At 44.6% G+C, this 25,966-nt stretch overlaps 1 protein-coding gene across 1 annotated transcript in view; it reads left to right on the plus strand.

The window, feature by feature from the left end:
- The window catches only part of LOC119455913 (uncharacterized), a 50,582-nt gene extending 37,594 nt beyond the window's left edge, over positions 1 to 12,988 (plus strand). Inside the window, exons 4-6 of the mRNA XM_037717451.2 lie at positions 8,164 to 8,298; positions 11,262 to 11,373; positions 12,701 to 12,988. Coding sequence (XP_037573379.1) covers positions 8,164 to 8,298; positions 11,262 to 11,373; positions 12,701 to 12,893 — 440 coding nt within the window. The 3' untranslated portion in view covers positions 12,894 to 12,988. The remainder of the gene's footprint in view (positions 1 to 8,163; positions 8,299 to 11,261; positions 11,374 to 12,700) is intronic.
- Positions 12,989 to 25,966: the final 12,978 nt, after the last annotated feature.

Genomic DNA, 25,966 nt, shown 5'->3' on the forward strand with positions numbered 1-25,966 from the left:
CTGTGTAACCTGATTTCATGATCAGCAAATCTCGTAATCACCCGAACTAGTCCAGTGGTGCCCACAACTGTGTTCCCTGTTAATTTTCACCTATTTTACTCTAATATACATGGTTGTCAGTTGTGCGCATTACATGGCCTGTTCAATTATGTCTTCATCATATTAACTAGAACACGACTTAGTTGCATCTGTTTTATGATATATTGTGCCACCTTGAAATTACCCTTAAGCTATGTGCACGACTCTTCGTTCCCCTGCACAGTCATCCTTTCCTTTCCAGTTTCTTTGTTAACTATTAGGTTTTGACGCCAAAGATAATTGCCGATTGAATAAATTATTGCATACATTCGTTAGTGTATTGGTAAAGTGTAAAAACAAGTCAGCCAGCTGGGACACCAAATTACAATGAAGATTGTAATCTTTATCTTCATTTTTGAATCACGTGGTGTACATCACCTGCATTTTCCAGTCTACGGCAGAAAGGAAATATATAAGAAGCTAGCTAGCTTTTTTCAAAATCAGAAGCAAGCTTCTGTTAGTATATGTACTATATTTTCATAGTGTTGTGCTTTCTCGCACACTGATGTGCAATTCCTGCGTGCGAGTGGCCAGTGTTGCTCTGAGATAGTACTGAACTATTAACCCAGCATGATCGACTCTGTGGCAGGTTCAATCAGAAAAACTCCAACGGTTAGTGAAATATTTCCTCAACAAAAAGCACTGCACTTGTCCCAAAGCTCATGGTGATAAGATCGAGAGACATAGATGCAGTTACTTTATGATTCTGATATTAGACTCACATGATGTATGCTTTACAGTTATCTCAATTATATGGTATCGCAAAAATTTTACTGTTCCAACGGTTATGACCAAAACGCCAGTTCAGTTGCTTCATTCCTTCATATTCTATGCAACTGTTCGCACTCTCCTCACCAAATGAAAAGTATAGCATTCAGGTGAACTTGGGCAAGTTCTTGTATCTATATTTCACTACTGAGATTTCTCTCTTTTGCGTGCTCTAAACTGCAGCATTGCAGTATGTAATAATGGACAACTTACTCAAGAAGTCAATATTTCAGATAGTTAGATTAGTTGAATTTGGGCAAGCTTGAATTCACTGAAAAAAATGAGCGCGCTATTACTGAAATGCCCCTCCGAACTTTTACTCAGGTGTCTTTTCGTAGGATTTCTTTACTGAACAAATAGTATCACAATAAATCTAGCAGAATTTTTTAAAGCACTGGATAACTGAGCCCATGGTGACAGCTCTCACTATAGGTGTTTTAGTAAACGAGAAAAAGAATGCGATGTGGATTGTTCGACATTCTGTGCTATGCGAGACTTGGAGCTAATCTCGTGAATGTGCAGATTCGCTTAGTGATCGTGCGAAGGCTTTTTATTCGTAGAAGATTGCTGTACCCTATTGGCTGCACTTTTATGGTATGCTTTGGCAATTGTTTAACTATTTTGTATTACGCATTTTCTAGTACGTATCTGCCAAAGGTTGGTTGTCGCTCTCCAAAGTATCCCGAGATTACAAAGGAAAGCACTCCCTCAAACGGCCAGATAAAGTGCTTTCTTGCAGTTACAAAGTGACCGTACGTGCCCTGCAGTTCGCGACGCTTTCTCTGAGAAAGCAGTGGTTGAATAGTGTGCCTTTCCGAGCAATGGAACGTAGTTTGAGTGACGACGAGAGTTTGGCTAGTCTTCATGAGAAAACACAGAAAGGACAAAGTCAATCGAGAAAGCACCGAATAACCGAATGTGTGCTAGAAGTCCTCAATATTGATCGGATGAGCAAAAAAAATCTATTACGAATGCCACGATTGGTTTCTTTATGTTTAAGTTAAGCGGCGTGCTCAGAATTGCGGGTCACGTCCTGCGGTCAGTCACTTGGGAAGTGCCAATTGTGGAGACGAGGTAATATGGATAGAGCTCAGCAAAGAGTTGTGAGAGGAAGTGGGCACCGTGAGTGTTGCACGAGCATCGTGTGACCCGGAATACACAAGCCCATTATTTTTAGTACAGTGGATAGAACCACTCAGGACATTAGAAGAAACAGGCCTAATTACGCAAGGAGTTACGAAGAGAAGGACATATGCCGTTTTTAAGATAAACACAAAAGATGGCACACACACGTACGTTGTTATCATATTTCAGTAGCTGCAACATTCCAGCGAGAGTGCCCTCTTCGGGCTCACAAGATCACGCCATCGACACTCTCAATGACACCTTTATTAGCTTCGTGCGTTGCGAAGAGTTTCACGAGAAATGAGTGGTGGAAGACGTAAAGCGGTTGCGTCGCTACAATATTTAGAAGTTACCACAAGAGAATAATGTACAGAACAAAGTTTCTTAAGTGAGTTGGCACAGCAATGAATGTGAATGTTCAACCAACACAAAAGCACTGACGAGTGCCAGCTGGTGCACATCGGTGTTAACACAGCGCGGCAGAACTCGCCAAACAAGAAAAGATACGACAGAGAGCTGCGTAATTTGTCTTTTTGCTTTGTTTCATTCTTTCACACTGTTACAACTCTGATTTAACCAGCCCCGACATGCACGCTGAATAGCAGGGTAATCTAAGTAATCCTCTTAGCCAGGCTTGTTGCTTTCCGAGTTTCTGAAACATATTACCGGAAGAAAATCGCACGGGTCACGAAAGATAGACACAGACATGCCAAGCAAAGGATTAAGACTCCAGCGTTTCTCCAGCCTCTGTAGTTTCTGTATATATTTGCTGTAGGAAGCGATACTAAGCGAAACCAAGAATTTCGCTGTTTTGTTAATCATGGCTATATAAAGCCAACAGGCAATGAAGCCAAGGAAAGCATAGGGGTAATTACCTGTGGTTGAATGTGAAAATGGAGAAAATAATGAAGAAAATGGAAAATGAACGTACACGAAAGGATAACTTGCTAACATCGACTTAGAAACTCGCGTGGGCTAATGTTCACAGGTTAAGAGCGCGAGCAGAAAACGAGCCATAAGACACGAGCAAGGGCTTGCTGTTAATTTGTTTCCATGAAAAATAAATTAACCTTAACCCACGCTTTACCCGCCATCTAGCAACACTGTGCGCTTCTCTGGGGAATACACCCTCGCACCACCGCTCCTAACTACCTTATCGCAATCCTAACCGCACTACTTTGTGATGCATGCCAACTTGTTCAAGGGCTTGCAGACTTTGGCAGGACAAGCTTTGCTAAATTATTTCCCGGCAAATTCAGCTAGACTCATTTTCTCTCGCCCTACTATACGCTACACTCCTGGTAAGCTTCGACAGCTGCGACGATTGTCATTGCACAGGAGCAGCCGATCACCACCCATATCGTCGTTGAGACGCTAAGAGCGCACATTCGACACCTTTCACGACTACCGTCCCACCATTCAGCCGGTTTTCCGGCGCGACGACCACAGGCTACATTCTGTAGTATCGTGACGAGACAACACGAGTCGATACCTTCTGGCTTCAAGCCTGCAAAACGCCCAACATCGGCATTGTCGTGTCTCCGACAAATTCACGTGTGCTTCTCAGTTCCTGAGATTGCTAAGAAATCAGACCTGTCACACTTAGCCCTGAAGCTGTTGTCTCTGCATCTCCTACACGAGTCTTATCTTGACCAAATACATATATACACGGACGGTTCCAACAATTCCAACAGCTCTACCGGAGCAGTGGCTGTTCCATCGGACGCCGTCTGTTTGCAATTTAAATACTCTCACAACACCACGTCGACAGCAGCAGAACTTGCGACTCTTCAAGGTGCACTCAATTACGTGCTCCAGCAGCCACCAAATCGTTGGGTCATTTTCTGCGATTCGAAAGCAGCCCTACAAGCTTGGCAGTTTGCCCTACGCCATGGGTTACACGAGCAGCTAGTGTACGAAATAAGGCAAGCTCATCACCACGCGCTCAAGAAAGGACACGACTTTGTATTTCAGTGGTTGACGAGCCACTGCGGAATTGTCGGCAACGACAGCGCAGATGAAGATGCTCGCTCGGCTCCTCAAAAACATCAGCGAGTGCCTATACCGCTCTCAAGAACCGACTCTGTGCGGCCACTTCAATCACTTGCTTCCCACATCACACTTCCAAAATAGAATTCGCCAGGATTCAGCAACTCATGCTTGTACTCTCTCGACCCTAACTTGCGACTTCGCCTGCCACTTGGACTCTCCCGTCGCGAAGCAACTTAACTGTGTCGCGTGTGGTTGGGTGTCGCATTTACAAATTCCTATTCATTCCTACTAGGAATGGCTAACAGCGCGGCATGCAATTTGTGTGGGTGCGATAAGACTCTAGGGCACCTTCTGTGTCATTACCCCCTCCTTTGACGCTGAACGACGGACTCTACAAGCTCAACTCAGCATATTAGATAGCAGAGTGCTCTCACAGGAAAAGCTCCTGGAACCATGGCCTACGCATTCCTGCATGTGAAAGGCCACAAAAGCTCTTCTGCACTTCTTGAAGGCGATTGGACTGTATGAGCTCTTGTGACAGTGGACGTTCCTCTGCGACTGACTCTGTGAATGACTGACTCTTTATTAGTACTTTTTTCTCGCTCATTATCTATTCTTCCCCTTTCCCTCTCCCCAAGCATAGGGTAGCCAACCGGGTACGTCCTTGGTCAACCTCCCTACCTTTCCCTTCTCGTATCTCTCTGGTAAGCTGAGCTGGTAAACACAAGTGCTCGAACAGGTGGTAGCGTTAGTTGCCATCACCGCAACAGGCCGAAGTTTTCGTTTCATGTTAATGTCCGTCCGTCCGTCCGGTCCGTCCTGTCTGTATGTCTGTCTGGGACTGGGTAGGTACCGCTGTTAAATGAAACTCTTTGACGCCTACTTGGAGCACAGGGCATGTACCAGCAGGTGTGTGCCGTGCTTCAATGAACGTCTTTGTCACGTAAAACTTGAGTAACTAGATTTGTGCAACTAGCAATGTGCCGCTCTCCAATAAAATTACCACCCTCGTCCCTCTAGCGCGTCCTTTTCCTTCGCTCCTACTATACCCGACCTGTATCTTACCCTGAGGCCTATATCTATAGCGCGTCCTTTTCCTTCGCTCCTACTATTCTAGACCTATATCTTACCCTGCGGCACCACTGACACGACCCCATTATTCCCCCTCGACTTCTCCCTCTCGCCGTCAATCTCGTTCGCCCCCGTCACGCCGTGCTCCTTCTCCGACCTACTTGCAGCAGTTTACGATTTTTTTTTAATCGCCTGTGACAGACAGCAAAATTCTTATCGTTGAGCTGGGTTATTAGTAGCACGAAAAATGCAAACACATATTCAACTAATTACCAAAAATTAACCAATGAACTTTTCCTTAAAAACCTTACGACATATATTGCAATTTACTAATTGTAGCCGGTGAGTTTGCAAGACGCCTCCGCCTAAAATGAATTTGCAGGTTGACACCAGTTTCGAGATATATTACCTAAGTGTGGGGCGAAATACACGGGCGTTCCAGTTATTTTGTGCTTCAAAGTATAAAACAGAATTTTGGTTAAAAAAGTTCAATGGTACAACTCTGCATTTTTACGGCAAGTTTGATGGCGCATATCACCAAACTGGTATATTCTGGAAATAATTCCAAGTGGATACGCATGACATGCCCACCGTCTACAATTAATAAATTGCAATATATGTCTTAAAGTAAAAACCTAAGAAGTTAATTAGTGCATTTATATTAATTCGTTGAATATGTGTTTAGATTTCTGGTGCTACTAATGTCCGCCTCATCGAATATCCCAGCTCAATGATAAGAATTATGCTACCTGCCACAGGCGATCCTAGGATCTGAGACGCATGAACATTTTAGCGAAAATACCTTTGTGGGAAATTAGGAACGGTGAAGAAAGGCCAAAGACGGGGACGAAAGAAAAAGGTGTAAGAAACATGCTCCGCAAGGTTACATTCTAGTTAGCTTTATATTGATGACAAGGAATGCACAAAAGTAAGCAACAATGTAGGAAATTCGCGACAGCTCGCGTTACCTAAAGCAATTTTTCGTGGTCCAAAGCGGAGTGGCGTGGCCATGATACACTCCCAGAAGGCAATTTCGTATTGAAGGGTTACTGCACTGTTTTATGCATCGACCAACATTTCAAGCTTTCTGGCTGATACGTCTAGACCAAGATCCGAGCACGTGATAGTTTTCGCAGGTGATTACGCTTGGATCGGCCTGCTGCATTCGCGTGTAGATGGGATTTGCCTGTTAGGGCCTGTGGAAATTAAAATAATTGGGATGCAATCAGAAAATATGTTGAAGGAAAATTTGGGATTGACATTATTTTGAAGACACGCTGTAGCCATCCTGGTTGCTGCGCTTATTGTGCGAAAGTAATAAGCACGGGTGCTAATTGTGGCCCCACGCGAACATTATTAAGACGTCAGGCGCAATGATAAACTCAACCGTGTTCAAAATAGGTTTACTTTTAAGCTCACAGTGAAGAACAAATCAACTGGATTTGGACTCTGTCTCTGTGTCACAATGAAAAAGGGCAGTTTAGGAACGACGTCACAGTGAAGGGCGACCTAAATAAGCACAGTCTGTATATCACGTGTTGCTGCGAAGAGTCCAAGTTAATTAAATTTAAAAATCACCTACGGCATAAAGCACAATTCTTCATCTTGAGCCGGTCCACTTGGAAAGACGGACATTACTTCAACAAGAAATCAAAATACATATCCGACAAATCGGGAATAAGTACTAATTCAGTTTTTTGTCTAATTACCTTACGCCACATTTGCAATTTACAAGTTGTACCCGGTGAGACTGCAACTCATATCCACTTGAAAATTTTTGAATGCATCACACCACTTTCGAGATACCCGCTATCAAACTTGCGGTAAAAATGCACTACCGTTCAAATCACCTTTTTTCAGAACGCCATTGTATGCACTGAAGCACAAAAGTAACTGGACTGTCAATGTATTTCTTCGCTAAGTTTGGGAATCAATATATCGAAACCGGTGTCATCCGAAGAAATCATTCCAATTGGATCCGCCTTGCGAGCTCTACGGACACAATTTGTAAATTGCTACATGTGCAGTAAGGTAATTGCGCATTTCGAGTTTTCGTGCATGCCCATTTGGTTGAGGAATCGAGCTCAAGGGTTATAATTGTACCTGCCACAGGTGAGTTCTTTTTAACTTAATTACAATGTTCGCAGGAACACCCAGTTTATTACAATACACATGTCGCTATCGGAGTTACTCATTGCCTCAAACGTACCCTGAAACACTTCATAAACTTATTAAGAAAACGTTGCTCATCTGTCGTATAGGCTGCTGAGAACGCGTGAGTCAAATATTACTGTACTGCATGCAGAAGCGGATTTCCACTCTTGTGTCAAAAATACCCGAAAAATTGCTGGCTTGGCTTCCGCAATGCCGTCATCCAACGTCATCGTAAGTAGCTGGGCTACCAACGCTGTTGGCTGATTTCGTGTTTGAGTTGAATAAATGAAACATATATATGTCTCCTGTGATCTCAAAAAGACATAAAATTCATTAAAGCTTTGCACTGCTCGTGACCTCCGAGATGAGAGAGGCGTGCGACGTAGCGTAGTCTACCGCTGCCACCAAGGGGCGCAGCGAAGAACCCTTTCGCCACCGTGGCATTCAAAGTTTGGCCGGGGCTTTAGCCACTTGGCTACTCCTCTGTGCTGCATTAAAGCGCGCTAACGTAGACGAAAAGAGAGAGAAAGCCGGTAACTGGTGCGATAACTCAACTTATAGTTGAAGAATTCGAAGCGTTGTTCCGGCATTAGATTTCTGAGACGACGTCCTGTAATAGTGAGGTCATTCTATGATTAGTTATAAAAGTGGGTCAGGCCCCCTTTAACGTGAGAATGTTTAATTCGGAATATATTAAAGGGGGGAAGTGCCAACACCACGATATGCTTATGAGACACGCATAAGTGGGAGACACCGGATTAATTTTGAGACCGGGGGTCCTCTGTGTATGGCACACCTAAATCTTAGCATGAGGGCATTTTTGCGTTTTACTCCCATCGAAATTCAGCCGCCGCGGTCGGAATCTAACCCACGACCTTGGGTTCAGCAGGGCAGCTCCAGAGCCACTGGGGTGCGTGGAATATTTTTTTTCCAGGCAAACATTCTTAAACAGGTGATGCCGCCTTCTTTACACAGCCTCGTCGCTGGGCGGCCACTGTGACCATGACGAGGCCTGCGCCTACTCGGTGGCGCACTCGTCATGCCAGGAGAACGAGTGTCGCTGCATCGACGGACACGCTGCCGATTCTCAATCCACAAAGTGTACACCGTGTAAGTGGCACATGTCTCATCGAAATTAACGTTCTTTGAGAGGAATAGGATTACGTTACTTGCCTCACTAAAAGCGAAACTATTTATATAACATGGGCTGCTACAGCCGATTAACAGCTACAGCACCATTGACCCGTTGCATGGGATCTCGTTGGCTGGCTGTCACGCCGACCGGGTAAAATTGTGAAGCGGCACCGACAAATGAACTTACCTGAGTTTAAGGTGTATCTGCAGACAATGACAGACATCAGAAAGGAGGGGAGAAGCATCAAGTGCATTCTTACAGGAAAACAGGCATTTTTTTCACGCGAAGTGGCCATTGCGGTGGACAGTGGTAGTAGAGATAAAAGTTTGTTTTGCGCCGCCATGTATGCAGCGTTCAACGCTCACTACAGATCGACACAAGGCACCTCTATAGCCACATTGTGCGAGAGATGTTTTCAACAATGGCACGAATCACTGATTACGTAATACGCTACGAAAAAATCATATAGTATCATATATACAGTCTTCTAGGAGCAAACGTCATGAGCCGTCAGGAGGTGAAATAACTTTCATGGAGAAGAAGCCTTTCTCTGTGTATAAGAATACGGTTCTCGAAAAAGAAATCTGTAAATAGAAAACACCGCCATAGCACTCCGTACAGATGGTTAACCAGCGAAGCTGAAACGTGCGGCCTCGGTGTTTAGCAGTGGGTTAATCCCGACGCTGTATTGAAGCGTTTCTCAATTATTGGTTACATGTTTGTGTTTCTAGTTGGACGCAAGCGCCCATGGCGGGCGAATGTTGCTAACCACGACGCTGAGCTAACTCGAGATATCGAACGCATGTCACCAAAACGAGCCGAGGAGGCGGCGTTGCGGGCAGAGCACTGTCAACGTGGCAAGGGAGGGAACGCGTTTGCCAGGGCCAACGCCCGCTTTTGGCGGGAGTTTATCGAGCGGCACTTTGGCTTCCGCTGCGACGAATCGACCACGTTAAATCGCGAAGTGGAACGCAAGCGCCAATGGCAGGCGGATGCCACTAACCACGACGCCGAGCTAACTCGAGATGTCGAACGCAAGCGACAACGGCGAGCCGAGGAGGCGGCGCTGTGGGCAGAGCAGCGTCAATGTGGCGATGGCGGGAACGCGTTCGATAACGACGTCACTAACGGCTCTGCCAATGGCGCCCGCGCTTGGGTGCGACGTAGAGGGGGCTTGGGTGCGACGCTGTACGTAACTGTCGACGCAGCCAATGGATACCTTTATCGAAACATGTAGCGAACGGTTTTTCGTTTCGTCTAGGCATATAGAGCTTTCGCTGTAAAAAGAAACTTCATGGCACATTAGAAGAGCCTGCAGCACAAGCAAAGTGTTGGCTGGGCCTCGCTATAACATGTAAACACTCAAGAAATAAGACAGTGGCACGCTAATGTTTTCTCCAGCTCAGCTATTAAGCGGTACATCGACAGACGTCAACCAACAGAGTATATCAAGAGGCCAATTACAGTTGTGGAACATTTTATTTTCAAGCGATAGGACACCTTAACATCAGCTGAAGAATATCGCGCTACCGAGGAATATTGCGAATACAATTACCAGGTAAAAATGGTTCTCATTGTGATCTGTTTTTGCCTGTTGTGTCGTTGCGATCATGCGTATGTTTATTTCTTGCTTGTATTTTTTTCTGCTACTCTACTTTCGTGATTGGCATCTCTTTTTTCTTTGTGGCATATTACCCCGGCATTTTGTATTACAATCTGATTAAGAAATGTACCCGTCACACTTATGCAAAGCTTGCGGATGTTGAGCAAGTAGTTTTAAAGGAAACGGGTGTGTGATGAGGGATCCACTTGCGATACCCATTACTTAAACTCTGGTAGAAAACCCGGGAAAACAGAGACAGGGGCAAGCCAAAGCACGCGAACCTACGAGGATGTTCTGATTCATCAAGAAAGAAGTTATTTCACCAAAAAAATGTCGCAGTTTCGCCCGAAAGGCGTAGCATCAGTTGCGATAGCAAATTAGTAGAGAGCTATTCGGAGTAGGGATAGTAGTTTTATCGGCTGCATAAACTTGGACACATTGGCTTACTAACTGAATTAACAATCGTGGTGTCTGCGCGCACAAGCAAACATGAATAGATCACACTGAATGACCGCAGCCAACGACTGTCAAAACGCTGGCAGCAAGCGAAGGTTCGTGCAGTCTATCGCTTCAACGGAAACTGAGCGGCGAATGCACAGCGCATACAAAGGTCAGAGCCGTGTGGAAGTAAGAGACGGTGCGGACGACCGGCATCCCCGGGCAAAGCGCAAAGGAGAAGTTTTTGGTAGAGGAGATGCTGCCCCCCCCCCCCCCCCCCCTCTTCCCGCTTTGTTGCTTTCGCGTGGAAGACTGAGTGACAAGATACGCCTTTGGTGCCGGAGCACAGCGCCGCCCCGCCTCCCTCCCTCCCATACCCCCACGGTCTTTCGCGCGACGGTCACGTTTGCTTTCCGCCGAGCGTTCGCTCTCCGTGATAGCGCGCGGGGGAGGGGCTTCGCCCTCCGTGATAGCGCGCGTCCCCCGCGCGCTTGCCGTCGGCGACGACGACGGCGACGCCGACGGCAGAAATCCGGTAGAAGTGTCCATATAATTGCTATCGCAATAAAATAGACATGGAAGATGCAGTACGCGAAACTGAGCACAAAATTTCTAACTGGCAGGAAAGTAAGTTTGAATATTGCGTGCCCTATTGGATTCCCAATTATTGTGCGAGTGCTCCTAATGTTATTTAAGGGAAGTCATGTGAGGTAACCTGTATTTTCATTTTTGGCCTTTCTGATTTCAGTCATGAATTTGAAATACAAATAAAGCTGCGAGCTGTATTGGGTCCAGGAGTTACTAATTATTATATTAGGAGCATGTGTAGAACGGAGTATCTAAGTGTTTACGAAATGCTTGAGCTAAAGCGTTGTTATATTCTATTGTGAACCACAGCCCGTGGTGTGGCCATCTTGGAGAGCACCGAGCTCACAACCATTGTGAGCGTCGCCGTGTCGCTGATGCTCTTCACTGCTCTCTTCTGCCTCGTCCTTAGGTTCTGTCGCAAGTGAGTTTCCCAAACCTTGTTTTTTTTTGTCGTTTTATCGATTGCACTATCTTGAAACCCAAGTATTCATTGTTAATCACCTGTCCTTATGTGCGTCTTGAAACCATCAGGAGAGCGGTGCTCTATTTGCCGGCCACAAATATACACTCGGAATTGCTTATGAATCAAGTGTGCTTGTATTTAATCAATGTTAGTGAATTGGTTGAGCGATATTATTATGCTCGACTGCAGGATACTGTTGCTATTACAATTATATTCGTCACTTGGGGCAATGTCTAATGCATAATGTCGAGCGGTACCCATAGCCAGCGAGTCAAATTAAGTGTGGTGTAATGTAGTTGTTCTGTAAATAGGATCTGTAACTTAGGCGCGTTATTTTGTCTGAAGTACACCCCTATAGCTATGGTCAGTTCAATTGCACCTAAGCTCCGAGTTTTGTTTCTTGCTTGGTAAAGCGTCATCGAGCAAACAGTTTGTTTCTGTCATAGTTTATTTATCGAAACTGAGCGCCTGAGTGTACTGTTCAGTTCTATGAGAATAGATTGATTTTGGTTTGCATGCACACGGCTCCGCCAGTGCCTCCCAAAATAATGGGGTCGCCAAACGTTTGAACAGAGCAGAGACATGGGTCGGTGATGACACAATATGTGTCAATTTCATGCACAAACCACACGAGGAACTTCAATTTTCAGGTTGAAATATCTATTTATTGCCTGGTTTATTGCCATCATGGTGCCTCATTTAATGCCATCAATAAGATTAACAGTATATTTGCCAGGGTCTTTCCAGACACGTGCATTCAAAGAGCAAAGCCAGTTCTTCCTCATGAAAGAATACATTAATTACATGTTTTCTGCGTATACGCGCGTAGCTTGCCGTTCCAATACTAAAATAATATGGCCTGCTTTCCAAATTATTGCCTAAGTACTTGTGGCAATAATTGTATTGCGGTGCATTTCGGCACTAGCTAACCATTGACGTTGTGTGTAAGCCTTACGTTGAGTAAGCTAGCAGAATAGCACGGAGAGAGACGATATACGGCGTTCAGGATGGAGGCACAAGTTTGAGTAGTTTGAGTTCGTAATTGCCAAATAGCAATAGAGGTGGTGTCACTACGCAGGGCTAGTGCAGTCTACGTTGGGCGTACGATGGCCCCGATTCCAAGGCTACAGCGATTTTGTCATATGTCTAGTATTCAGTATATTTTCGCCCATCTACATGCAAGCAGGCGCATGTTCACGTGGCGACTAGTGCATTAACATAAATACGCGGAAAATGCTTTTAATATTTTGCGCACCGGTACGGGTGCGCCGAATTCTTGACGCAGGGCCCGCTCCCGTGCTTCCGACCGCAACAGAACGGGCGAGGCAACTTCACAAAGTCCCGACGCTGTGGTGGTTGGCTCTGAGGAGGAATCGCAGGGCAAAAGCGGCGATCCCGCGGCTGTCAAAGATGTTCCCGGTTCAATAGGATCGTCCCGCAGCTCGGTGGAATATACGGCTTCACGTGTCGCCAGCTAACCCAGCTGGAACCACATTTAGACACGTGGGTTTACAATGAGACCCCACGTCGTTCTTCTGCGATGTAATACAGCCTTCGCTTCAATTTTGAATAAAATTTCAAAGCAATAACAGACTGAGATGTACACAGTCGAATTAAGTAGTACATTAACACCAGTTATACGAGTGTAGCCGAAGAATTATCTACTGATGTGCGCAGTGTCCACAACATCCACGAAACTTTATTAGATGCAGCTACCGAGTAGAAATACAAGCCCTTTGTGTAACTAGGGTTGAACAGAAAAGGCATGGATTTGCTAGGCATGTCCTAGAGGAATAAGGCAGGAGTCAATGAAGTTACAATCGATATAATAAAGGTTGCCCGCGGTCTCGTGCTGGTACACTTCGTGACCTGATAACTTCAAGGGTTCACGAAACTTGGAAAATGCCAATAAAATAACAAACTTTAAGAAAAGAGATGCTAAAAAATTGAACAACCAATTACCTTGTTTTCGGTGCAGTACTAAACGTTCACTAAGATGGTTTTGAGTGGAATCAGGGCAACACATGACTTCAGACCAGAAAACACGGTGGCTTTTAAATACGGAACGAATTTCCAAATATGGTAGCTATAGTTGAGAAATATTTGTTTTCATTCATCAGAAATACCAGAAGATCTTAAGAGAGCACCTAGTCAAAGAATAGAGGCAGCATTTGTGAGCACCTTATATTATATCTACAGGCAGCTGCCATTATTTTTCGACAGAAACCACGAGAACATTGATTAAGAATCTGACCACATAAAACGATAAAACCTCTCCATTTCTATTTACTTTGTTCTTGGAATAAGTATTTGATTCTCATATTAAAAATAATTAGATAGGATTAGGTCGGAGGGCTAATGGGTAATATCTATTTTTGCAGAAGACGTGTCCAGTTAATTCGTCTTGCGTTGTTGTCGCACTCTGAATTTGGGACCATTGTTTACTTGCTAGGTCACATCGGGAAGCGCTCCACGTCCAATCAAATCAAATCAGTTTATTTCGACACCAGAGGAGACAGTACAACAGTCACAACAGTGATGCTGCAGGGGTGAAAGCAAAAAGCCATCAAGGCTTGACAGTGGCTTTCACACCATTTAACACCTAGCAAACAGCCACATGAAATCATAAGTATTTATTACAGTGGCAAACATGTATTTGAGTATTGTATCGATTTAGTTCTAAACGCACATAAAAAAGATGTGTGTAGAAAAAGAACGGTATCATCCTTTTTTTGTGGAAAACCTGTTTAGTGTTTGTGTCAGTAAATAGTTCATCATTTGGCGACCATAGTTGGTATGTGTGTAAGAGATTTTCCAATTATCAGAGGCTCGCGTGCTATACGGGCCGGTGCATGGTGTTAAATGCGCTAAGTCTATGAGAAAAGAATCATGATTTTTTTCGGCAAGTACGATATCGCTTAACCCTACAAAGCCCAAACACCATTCCACATCAAAGACAATTAAAACAGCGTGTTTTACATTTATTTCTGGCCATGAAGTTATGTTTATTGGTACAAGGAAAACAATGAAATGTTATTGATTAAACATTAATTAGTACGGTGATTACTTAATTTGTAATTTATTTGCTGTACTATCACGACTGTAAACGTGCTCCAGCACATCAAAAACCCTAGGTCGTGCTCTAGTTTAGGTTATTAGCACATAAATTTGAATTTTTAGGATTCAAATTCAGCGTATCAACAATGATACGTTGGGCTTTGTGGGGTTAAGTGAAATCGAATTGTAAATGTCAGGCATTGGTTGTAAACTTACGGCTTCAAAAATGGGTTTATAGTGTGCATCGCGTGGAGCACCTGTAATTATGCGTACAGCTTTTTTTCTGCAGTCTATATTCTGCCTAAGTTCTTTTCCGTTGTAGTGCCCCATACTAGATCGCAACAACTTAGTGTAGGTAACAATAACTACGTCATTACTAGCTTCCCAAAGCCCAGCGGAACTGAGGAACTCTACCGATAGGCCGAATAACACTCTAAGACATGGTGAAGGAGGCCGATAAAGGCCACGAACATCGATTCCACCACACTCTACATGGAAAGGCTGTATGACACTATCTCGGCCTTGTAGCCACCTCGCTACCGATACTCGACGAAACACTACCTTGGGATAATGTACGCGTCGCAAACAGCAATCCGCTACCTAAACACGTGGGGTCAAAGAGGCTGAACGCCATGCAGCATATGCCGGAAGCACGATAAGGAGAGAGCCAGCAGCTAACGGGTGCCGTCGGTCTCGTTTAGACAGTTCCAGCATGTCTCCATGATGATGAAAGGAAATGGGCACCTACATTCTACAGTTCTAGACATACACCACTCAGGCAAGAATCAAAAGTATAAACGCCCAACCGCATATTAGGGGATTTGAGCGGCGAGTCATTGTAGGGGCTTTCGACAGCCCGGTGCGCTCCTCGAGTGGCGGAAGCACCATCAGTATCTAAACATGCCCGCAAGACACACATCGCGCTTGAAAGTCCCACTGTTACGTGCAGTCTACCGCACATCAGGGAAAGCGGTTGTGCAAGGCAGCAGCAGACGATGCAACGGCAGCCAAGAGTGTGGTCATCCACTGTGTATCGGTTCGCAGTGGTATACGCGGAAAAGAGAAAGCAATAACGCGGCCGAGCTCTGGTTTTGAACCACTCCGCTGCACTTTTGCCAGTGCACCTATACTGCATCACCCCCATTGTACTCACAGCTTGATTTTCAGGACCCTAAGTTCAGCGCTCCCTTAAGAAGCAGCGGCAGACGCATGTGCGAGATGCTGTGCCTTCGAACCGCCACTGACTGCGTCCCGGTTTACCCCATGCCGGACAGGTGCTTCTGTTCCGGCTGCAGTCTGGCTTTTCCCTCAAACTAGGCGTGCTAGAAAAGCGGTACACTTACGCAAGACGTCGGACCGTGGCCAGTCAGCAGCAGATTTATGCTGCTGGCGACGCACATGGTGCTCCCAACAGCGGCCTCAGCTTCCCTCGCCGCAAACAATGCGTAGGACCCGCCGCCAAACACTCGATGTAGGACTATTCAGCACACGAAGCGGGTGCGCAGAAATATCCTCCAACAGGAAGAGATACCAAGCTACGAGGTGTAGATCCGACCGATGAGTGGCCACGATGACCGTTGCTCCGTTGCACAGTCCTAGAGTTTCTCTCGGCTTTTGCCAGTTAATCCGGGTTTTTACAGCGCTTGTAGATCATATTCCTCGCATAGCAGCTTCAACTCCAGACACACGTTTTCGCTTTAGCATTCTTTTTATTATAGGCCGAAGTGCCTGCGATTCCATCAAATAAAACATTTATTAAATCAAAATCCCGGTAACATACATCTGTTACTGTTCAGGACAACTGGAGATGAGTTGCAACAAATGCTTAAAGGCATTACTCTGCAACGTGCTACGATTTCTTCGAGGATTATTATGCAATGACTATGGTAATGTTTACTACATTTCAATACTAACAAGGGTTGTTGACTGGTAGTCATTAGGGGCCGGAATGCTTCCAGAATAACTACAATTGGTTGAAGCGCAATGGCTGACACCCCCAAGCCGTAACCGGTATGTTCACGTTAGCAACTGAAAAGGTAAGTACAGTCATTGCATTGTGATAGCGTTGCTAAGAAGCTAATGACAGCTCAATGAGCGGTGGATGGATGATTGGTCAGCTTGACAATAAGAGAGCGGAGTTTCGTGGTAAATGGGCACCGACAGTTGTAAGTGACACGTCGGTTCCGACTAAGAGTAACTAAACTCGTACGAGAATGCGTAAAAAGGTTTCAGAATGAATACCAAGGAAAGAGAGACAGACGCCGTGGAGGATGACAAGGGTTAGAATGTGGGAAGAGATAAAACACGTATAGTATGAAATTGGCTGATGCAATTGAGGCAGGAGACATTAGGGATGGCTCAGAGAGGCCTGAGCTCAGCAGTGACATACCATACGCTGATGGTGACTATAATAATGAACAGACGAACAGGTGAACGATGCACTCAAGGGAAAAATTTGTAGGCGCTATAGCAGCACATGTTAACAATTTACTCTGTGAATGAGTGAACAGAGCACTCGCGACCGAAAGAATATAACGGAGAATCAACGCGAGGTTAGCTCATTTTTCCAATTTCTTAGTATACAATTTCCCGCTGAGCAATAGAGTATGCAAAGAAAGAGACCTGAAAAATGGTATCAACACTTTGAAATGGAATGTGGATCTCGTTCATTAACTGCTAGTTTACTAGACTATTGATTGCGGAGCAAGAACAAGTCACCCTTCAAATTAAACTGCCCTGATCACTTCTACCGATAAACAGAATAGTGCAAGCTATTCGATCTCTAAAAGTAGAAGAAAGCAGAAAAACGTTCTCTGAGAGCCCAGTAGTCGTAATTATTTCGTATGTTTGCACTACGGCCTCTGATGACCCATGTAGTGCTTTGGGGCGGAAAACCCCCTTCAATAAAATATAATTAGAGTTTTAGCCTTCTTATACCCGTTGTTATTGTTTTGACGACAAATATGTCAGAGAAGATGAGTAACTGGCGCTACCTACATGCACCAACACATCCTTAAACGCAGCTAACAATTAGAGGAGGGTCACGTTGAAAGCTACCAGACAAACAAAAGGCAGGGTATTTCTTTTTTTCTATAAGGTAGCCCCTTCGTACATAGATAAAGCGATGATTTGACTTCGCACTTATTTAATAGCTTGTCATAGGCCACCAAGCGGATCCTTTCAATTATATGTTTCTCTATATCGTAATGACAAGAAATTTTTGGTGCACAAAATTACAATAAGTAATCATTTTAAACATTTAGAGGCCGCTTATAGGGAATCGAGTAGGACATTACAGTAGTGAAGGAAAGGCAAGATGCAGCAGCACGCAATAATAGGTTTCCTTCTTCTTCAAGGTTGTCTGTGCTTTTACAGCTGCTAAGTGCGAGTGTCCATTAATTTGACTGCTGCTTTCCTTATACCATTACAAAGAGATGTATGCTTACTATTAAACCTCAAAAGTAGGAGCAATAATACTACAACGACAAATACAAAAGTATTATTAATTTATTCTTATCTAAAACACGTAAAACCCCAGAAGGAAGTAGAAAACCCCCAGGAGGATCTTCGATTGAGGTGACCATAGGTAAGTACAGTTTCTTCGCGTCGGTTCCCGTCATTCATCTTCGAAAGAAGCCAGGTTCCCCAAGCTAGTGTTGCAACCTTTATGGATTAAATAGGACCAAATACGCTGCAAATCAGTGAGAAGGCGCAATGAAATTGGACCATCATATGGCTACGTTTTCTTTTCCAAGACAGGCAATTATCAATCTGCGAATAAACATTGCCCATTACACGAAATCGGTAGTGGTTACTAAAATTTGGCTCCAGAATTGCGTTCTTGGTGGAGGTTATCGTTGCACGCATGAAATGTCATTTCTGTCTTACTTATACATCGATCTTTATTTGGATTTACTATTTTCTTACCTTATAAAAGAAACTTATAAACTGAGCGATTTCGGTTTATTATGTAGTTTGGTTGAAATACCTCTATATACAGGGTGCTCATTTTTAAGTTTTAGGGAACTTTTAGGAATCGCCTGTGGCAGGTAGCATAATTCTTATCATTGAGCTGTATTATTTGATGAGGCTGACAACAGTAGCACGAGAAATCGAAACACATATTTAACTAATAACGAACATTCACTAATTAGCTTCGTAGTTAATTACCTTACGACACATATGGCAATTTACGAATTGTAGCCGGTTAGCTTGTCAGGCGTATCCACTTGGAATGAATTTCCAGAATGACACCTGTTTGGAGATAAGCGCCATCAAACTAGCCGTAAAAATGCACTATTGTTCCGCTTACTCATTTATCAAAATGCTGTTTTATACATTAAAGCCCAAGAGTAACTGGAACGCCCATGTATTTCGTCCAAAACTTTGGGAAAAATTATCGCAAAACTGGTGTCATCCTGGATATTCAAGTGGATGCGTCTTGCAAACTGACCAGCTACAATTTGTAAATTGCAATATGTCTCGTGAAGTTATTAACTAAGAAGTTTATTAGTCAATTTTTGTTAAGTAGTTGAGTATGTGTTTTGATTTATCGTGCTACTAATTTCCGCCTCTTCGAATAACGAAGCTCAACGATAACAACAATAATATCTGCCACGGCGATCTTTGAAAACTCCGCAAGGCTTAATTTTGAACACCCGGTATATTAATCGTTTAATTACTTTATCGCGACCGATTTCTGTAGCAATTGGTACTTAGTGTCAACGTATGCTGCCTCGTCTCCGATATAGAAAGAGTGAATGTGTAGTGCATTTCAAATGCCACTAGGTGACGCTTCCATCAATTGAACGAGGGGGGAACTACTGGGGGAACTACAGAATGGGTTCAGGCCAGGCAGACGCTTAGAGGATAATATGTTTGTACTAACTCTGTGCATACAAATTTCAGTAACTCAGAATAGACCTTTATCGATAGCATTTCTAGATATTAAAGTAACCTATGGCAAAGTAGAAAGGGAATTGGCACGGGATATTCGTAAGCACGAAGGTATAGATGACGATTTCGTGGAGCTGCTGAGCGAGGTATACAGGGACAATTAACCGAGTACAAATTGTATGGGAAGGTCGAAAAGTTAATGAAATGGTGGGAATTCACGAAGGACTGACGCAAGGATGTCCTCTATGTCCTTTGTTGTTCCCGCTTGATGTTAAGGGCATATACAGACGACTGGAAAACAGTGAATTAGTGGTTGAATTATCCTACAAGCCTAATGTACTAATGGTGCAGCAGAAGGTCCCTGGACTGATGTATTCGGATGACATAGTGTAGCGGACAACACAAGAGACTTACAAACGCTTGCAAATATATATGGCAACGCAGCGAAAAATCCAGGCCTTAATTTTAGCAGTGAGAAATCAGGAATTATGATCTTTAATGAAGAGACAAGTAATCACGTGTTGTCAATTCAACAGCAAGTCATAGCCATAGTCAAGCAATATGAGTACCTCGCCCTATACATAAACGAAGGAAACACTTACTCAAACACCCACCAAGATAATCTGAAAATGAAGGGGAAGCGGAATGCAACAATAATATAAACATAGAGCACTGTGGGGCCACAAAAAGTATGAGGTGGTGCGTGAAATCTGGAAAAGAGTAATTGTGCCAGCGCTAACAATCGCAAATGTTATTCTATACTTAAAATCAGATATTTTGCCGGGGCTGCAAGTTAAGCAAAGATCAATAGGCCGGTTGGCTTTGGGAGCCCACGGTGAAACCACAAATGAGGTAGTGCAGGGTGACATCGGATGGGCCTCTTTTGAAGTCAGGGAAGCACAGAGCAAAATTAGTTTTGAAGAAAAAACTCAGGAACATGGATGAAAATAAATGGGCGGCTAAAGTACACAAGTATCTGTACGTGAAAAGCGTGGAGACAGAATGAAGGAAGAGGTCAAGAACGTAGGCAAGCAAGTACAGGGTAACTGAAACTGTAAATAGAGAACGAGGAGTCATCAGAAAAAGTGAGAAACAGAGACAGCGAACTGGATGCAAAGAATGGAAACAAAAAGGACCATGGAGATTTACAAGAATGAGAAGAAAAATCAAAGCCCCTTTCTTAAAGAAAGATGGTTCAACGAGCAGTTTTCTCCCATGCAAACTGAATCAAATCAAAGTCCAAAGCCAACGACCACGCAACGAACCCAAGAATTGCAGAGCGACCTGATGCGATGCATATGTGATTTGATTGCGTCTTTAGGATTGCATTTTTAACGTTGAGGTTGAATGAACACACATTTCGTTAAGTTGCATAGCCTTTATGTTAGTTCATGTAGCCGTTGATGACACGCACACACTCACTCTTTCACGAACCACTCTACACTTGCGCAGTATTGCCTTTTGCTTGCTGCGGTAGACGGTCAGAGGCTCTGCCGTTGCCGGTACACGGGATCGGCCTTACGGTAACGATCGCGATCGCGCTTACGTTCGCATACGGCAGTCTCTTCTGCCGTGCGTTGCACCCGTGGCTTACCCATGGTGACGGCAGGGAATGCATTGCGTGACGCGCGTAATGCAATGCAGATATATACAGTTCGTCTGGGTAGCGTGGCGTTGCAGTTCCCATTGTTCTTATCAGTACAACTCCGAATGTAAACTGTAGTGTTCTACGATACGTATGTCATGCGCCTTGTTCTACTGTGTGCGCAGATGCACAGAAAGTTCTGTTGTGTAAATTGGCGTTCCTGAAGTGCGTTTTCGGCGCTCAAGGACGAATCAGTGAGACATAGAAAGCTTCGCGTTAAAATACATTAGAAGGAAAAATCTGTACGATAACACAAAGGACAGTGTCCTCGCTATTTCAGGCTCGAGCCGGTTACCTAAGGAAAAAATGTACAGGAGAAAATATGAGGCATCCAGTATGCTGCCGCAAAGATCCGGAGACCACTCAGCACATCCTAATGGAATGTGGAGGGATTCGCCCAGTGATAACCGTAGGTAACGTACACTTCCCAGAAGCGCTTGGGTTTAAAATGGAGGGAAGCATAAACCATTCAGCCGTCGTGATAAGCAAGAGACGTTTATAGTATTGGTGGAAATAAACAAGGAACAGATTGATGCGACCGCAGTCTCTTTCAGTCGTAGGTAGCAGCACAAGGTAGATTTTGAATGAAAAAAAAAAAGATTAAGGAGGTGTATACGAAAATGCTAGATAAAAAAAAACACGTATAGCATACCCCATAAATCAAGCGGGCTATTTGTCACCACCGAGTTTCAAAGGGGATGCCTTTAAATCATCATCATGCTCATCACCAGAATGTGATGTTACACCTGTAGGTATGTGCTAGGCACATTTGAACAAAAAGAAGAAATGGACTCTCTCCACATTCATTGAGGAGCTGGTGGGCACCATGTACTCGCTCCATATGATCAAACAACTAGCGTTCCGTTTTTGTGAGTGAGCGGTGGACAAGCAGAACTGACTAGAACACAACCCAGAATTGACTCTAAAACTGGAAAAGGTATTAGGGAGATTTAGAAATACGGGACCAAAGGTGGCACGCAATTAGCCGGGCGTATGCGAAAGAATGCGAAAAGGGCACAAAAAACGCGAGCTACCTACGATGAAGCTTGGGCTTTTCCTTAGGCTGTGCCACTTTTTTACGCTGTTTCTGAAACTCTCTATATGTCGCTAGCAGTTTGCGGGCACTGAGGAGTTTAAGGTGAGTTTCTAGCACGCATGACTGGTGAACTTGGGCCCCTATAACATGAGATGGGTTCCTGGTGCAGTGAGCTTATAAGGAAGCTCATAACGAAAGAAGAAATTTGGCTCAATTACCATTTAAGATCGCCTAAGTGGTACGCTCATTCCCACCGGGCAGGCATAGGGTTTAACCGTTGCAATACATTTCAGGGATTATTGCTTTCACCAATTTACGCTAGACAGCTGCTTTACGAGGGTGACCTTTGAGTCTGTTTCCATTAATGGAAAGTTCCGGTCTGCGCAACACTGAACTGAGTGCATTAGCTCAATAATAAAATATGCTTAGCATTCACGTTTAATCCCCTATAGTAAAGTTGCACTAGAAGGTTCTTCAAGACATGCCGGTTCTTTCCACATGACATTCAAAGTAAGCGCTATAAAAGTTGTAATTTAGGATCACACGTCCTGTGAGGCTCAAGTCTCAATTTCTTAAAATAATTTTTTGCGAAGTTGCATTTTGTTTCATTAAGGTTCAGCTTGTCTGAATTTAACGCTGCATAAAAGTGGCACGGACAAAGGTGCCCTAACACCGAGGTGAAATTTAGTCATGTGCGTGAGCTAACATGTGTAAACATCATTCACAGCACAAAACAGCATACCATTCATGATTCTGCTTATAAAATATTATTACAACACTATGCCAAGGGTGATGATTAAACAGGCTCGGCAGTTTCCCGCTCGAATATTTCTGATCAGCTATGCTTATATTCATATCTGGCTTATATGCTACACGAACTGGCGTTCCTCTGAGTGCATTGCCGCACTGCAAAGTCCCCACGCTAGTAGATATAGTTTTGCGAAGAAATGACGTAGTAATATAATAACACTCGGAGGCCGCAGCACAAGCTTCAGCTTTGAGAGCTTCGATGCATTTATGCTCCGCAGCGTTCGCGATCATACGATGACATGCACGATTCGTAAAGCCCTTTCAACCGGCCCTGCTTTTGCGCACATTCCGGTCGGCTGCTCTCAAATAAGATGTGCAAGTGTAAATCACATGACAAAATAGAAACATTAAAAAAAAGGAAAGCAATAGCTGCCTGTGAGAGACCTCTTGGCGTGCCATGCAAAGCAACGCAAAAACAAGAAGGACCACGAGCTCATATTACATTCGTCGCTGACGCTCACGATACCGCCGGAAGCCGCCGAGACCACAGAAATATCCAGTTCCTTCCTTCATCTAGGTCATACGTTTCCTCAGAGAGACGTAAGACGTTCCTCAGAGAGACGTAAGCCGAGCATTTGGAATCATTTCGGAAGCGCCCAAAACGAATTATGCATGAGAGGGCCCGGGGACTGAGTCTCATACACTTTGAAGCGGCCGCCCTTCGCTGCTTTTCTCAGCTCTTCCATTGCATCCAATCCTGTGAACAGTCGATGCACAAAGTTGGATCCCAAGAGCTTCGGATGAGTCTTTTATCACCTTTTATATTACTAGCTGATATCGCACAGTCGTCGTACTGTTCACATAAATTCCGCTTCGTGTGCGCCCACCTGGTGCTTTCGCGTGCTACCATTGCGGGACAACGCGTGGCTCAGTAGCGTCGTGCGTGCGCTTGAGCATGCGTTGCATTTTCAAGCGGCATGTTTCTTTCAAGGAGGAGTGCGTGGCCGTTGGCACTCCTTGCGTTCCGACTCCACCTGTCTCCGAAGCAGATATTACCTCTACACTTCAGGAAATGTGCTGCATAGATATAGGCGTCCCGCGATTGCTGATATTCCACATTCCCACATGCGAATGGATCTCCCATTCTAACCTCTCTTTATAGCAGCCGTGCGGGCTGAGCGGCTGCCAGGTGAATTGCGATAAGCTCAGCCAAATTCGAACAACCTCACCTATGCCATGGGCACAACACCTTCAGCAAATAGTTCAAGCTCTGGAGCGTGAAGGAAAACAAGAGGGTACAATTGATAGCTGGGTATTGCGAAGGTTACTAGACCGGGCAGCTAGGGTGGTGCTTTTTTTTCATGTTCGTTCTTAGAGCCTGTTTCCGTTCCTGTTCCGCTTTCTCATACCGCGAGATGTACTTCGTGCATTTTGAAACGGTATATGCGAGTGGTACAGCCGAGTGTAATTTTCCCTTTAGACCCTACCCATAGGCCCATATGCTACATCCAAGCTCATTACTAAATAAAGGCCAGTCAGCACCAAACGGAAGTAAACAAAACATCAGTTGTGAAGCAGGCAGTTTGCTTACGCGTCTTGCTGCGTCGCGTTCTACAGCTCTAACGAAGCTGGAAGAACATTATAATTTACACTGTGCATACTGCAAGGTGCACTTGGCGAGTCTTCAAGCAAAAGGTCAATATGATATATTTTCTTTCCAATGTTATTAGTATATCCCTAGAAAGCGCGCTGACAAATATTGAAGACACCTTGAGCACCTGAATTCGCCCAATAACCAAACCGCTTTTAGCATCACTTTTCGTTGTTGCATATTGTGCGAGGCGCACCGAGCAACAGATCCTGCATTATTTTATATGCATATTCCTCCTACGTGGCACCACAGTAATGAAGTAAGCGTGCCACAAGGAACCATTCTTTCCGCGATGCTTTTCCACATGGTAATTGTCCAACGGGTCTAGCAGCTCGAGAAAGACCACCGACAACAGTACGCTGCGGCGGTATTGCAAACCAGATATCACCGATCAAGTGGCGGCACATCAAGCGATGCTGGCCAAGACCATTGCTGAAAAACGCGCGGATGAGTCCCTCCTCTGAGATGATCGCATTCTTCACACTTGGTGGTAACCAGAAGCACCAGCATATTGCTGGCGTTTCGCATTCCAATATTAATGTGGCCTCGCATTTCGTAGGCACGCCCATCCACCCAGCGCCCGAAGGCTACACATAAATAATTGGTGTACCGAGCTTCTTAAAGATACTCGAACCACGACAACATAGGTCACTGGCTCAAAAAGCTATTCGTATTAAAGGCTGACGTTTCGGAACCCCACCTGCTCCTTTTCCAGGGATAAGATATAGTGTGAGGCGTAGCAGTGATTATACCCCTAATTTTTTTTTTTTTTGCTTTCGCGGGGGCGTAGAGGCTTTGCGCAGCCCTTCGAAGTAGAGGGAGCGAAGTGTCCCTGTTGAACGAGTGATGTTTTCCGACGTCTTATAAATATGCAGACATCTGAAAGAAGCAACCGCTGGTGGCGGTTTTCTCTCTCCAATACGACTGCATCGTCAGGGCTAATGCGGTAGCAAAACGCTCGCAGTGTTCTGCCACAGGGCTGCGTTCTCTTTTCCTTTGGTGAAGGTCATCCTTGTGTTAACAAATTATTTCAGGCAAATTTTAGCCTCACCAATATATGATGTGGAACATTCGGTGCAAGTAATCGTGTACAGAACGCCGTGCGCTGTTTTGAAAGGAGCGCGCTTTTTGGACGTACGAGTAGGCTTGCGACAGTAGCGAAAGGCTTGCGCGCGGCGTCAACTCCAACCTCTCGAACGCAAGATACTGCGACACAGCGCTGTTGACCCACATTCAATAATTTCCCTGAAATAATTTGTTAACACAAAAATGTCCTTGGCCATCTGAATAGAGCACGCCGTGCTGTGTCAGAACACTTCGAGCTTTTTGGCCACCACATCAGCCCCGACGACGCCGTTGTATTAATAAGACGTCGGAAAGCATCAGTCGCTCGTCAGGAACACTTCCAGCCGTCTACATTCACGGAATGTGCAAAGTATCCGCGTGCGTAGAAATGCATATAAAAAACGCGTATAACGCACTGGTACGCCTCACGCAATCATACCCCTTAAGAAGG

Source organism: Dermacentor silvarum, chromosome 6 (genome assembly GCF_013339745.2).
Source record: "Dermacentor silvarum isolate Dsil-2018 chromosome 6, BIME_Dsil_1.4, whole genome shotgun sequence".
NCBI classification, from domain to species: domain Eukaryota; kingdom Metazoa; phylum Arthropoda; class Arachnida; order Ixodida; family Ixodidae; genus Dermacentor; species Dermacentor silvarum.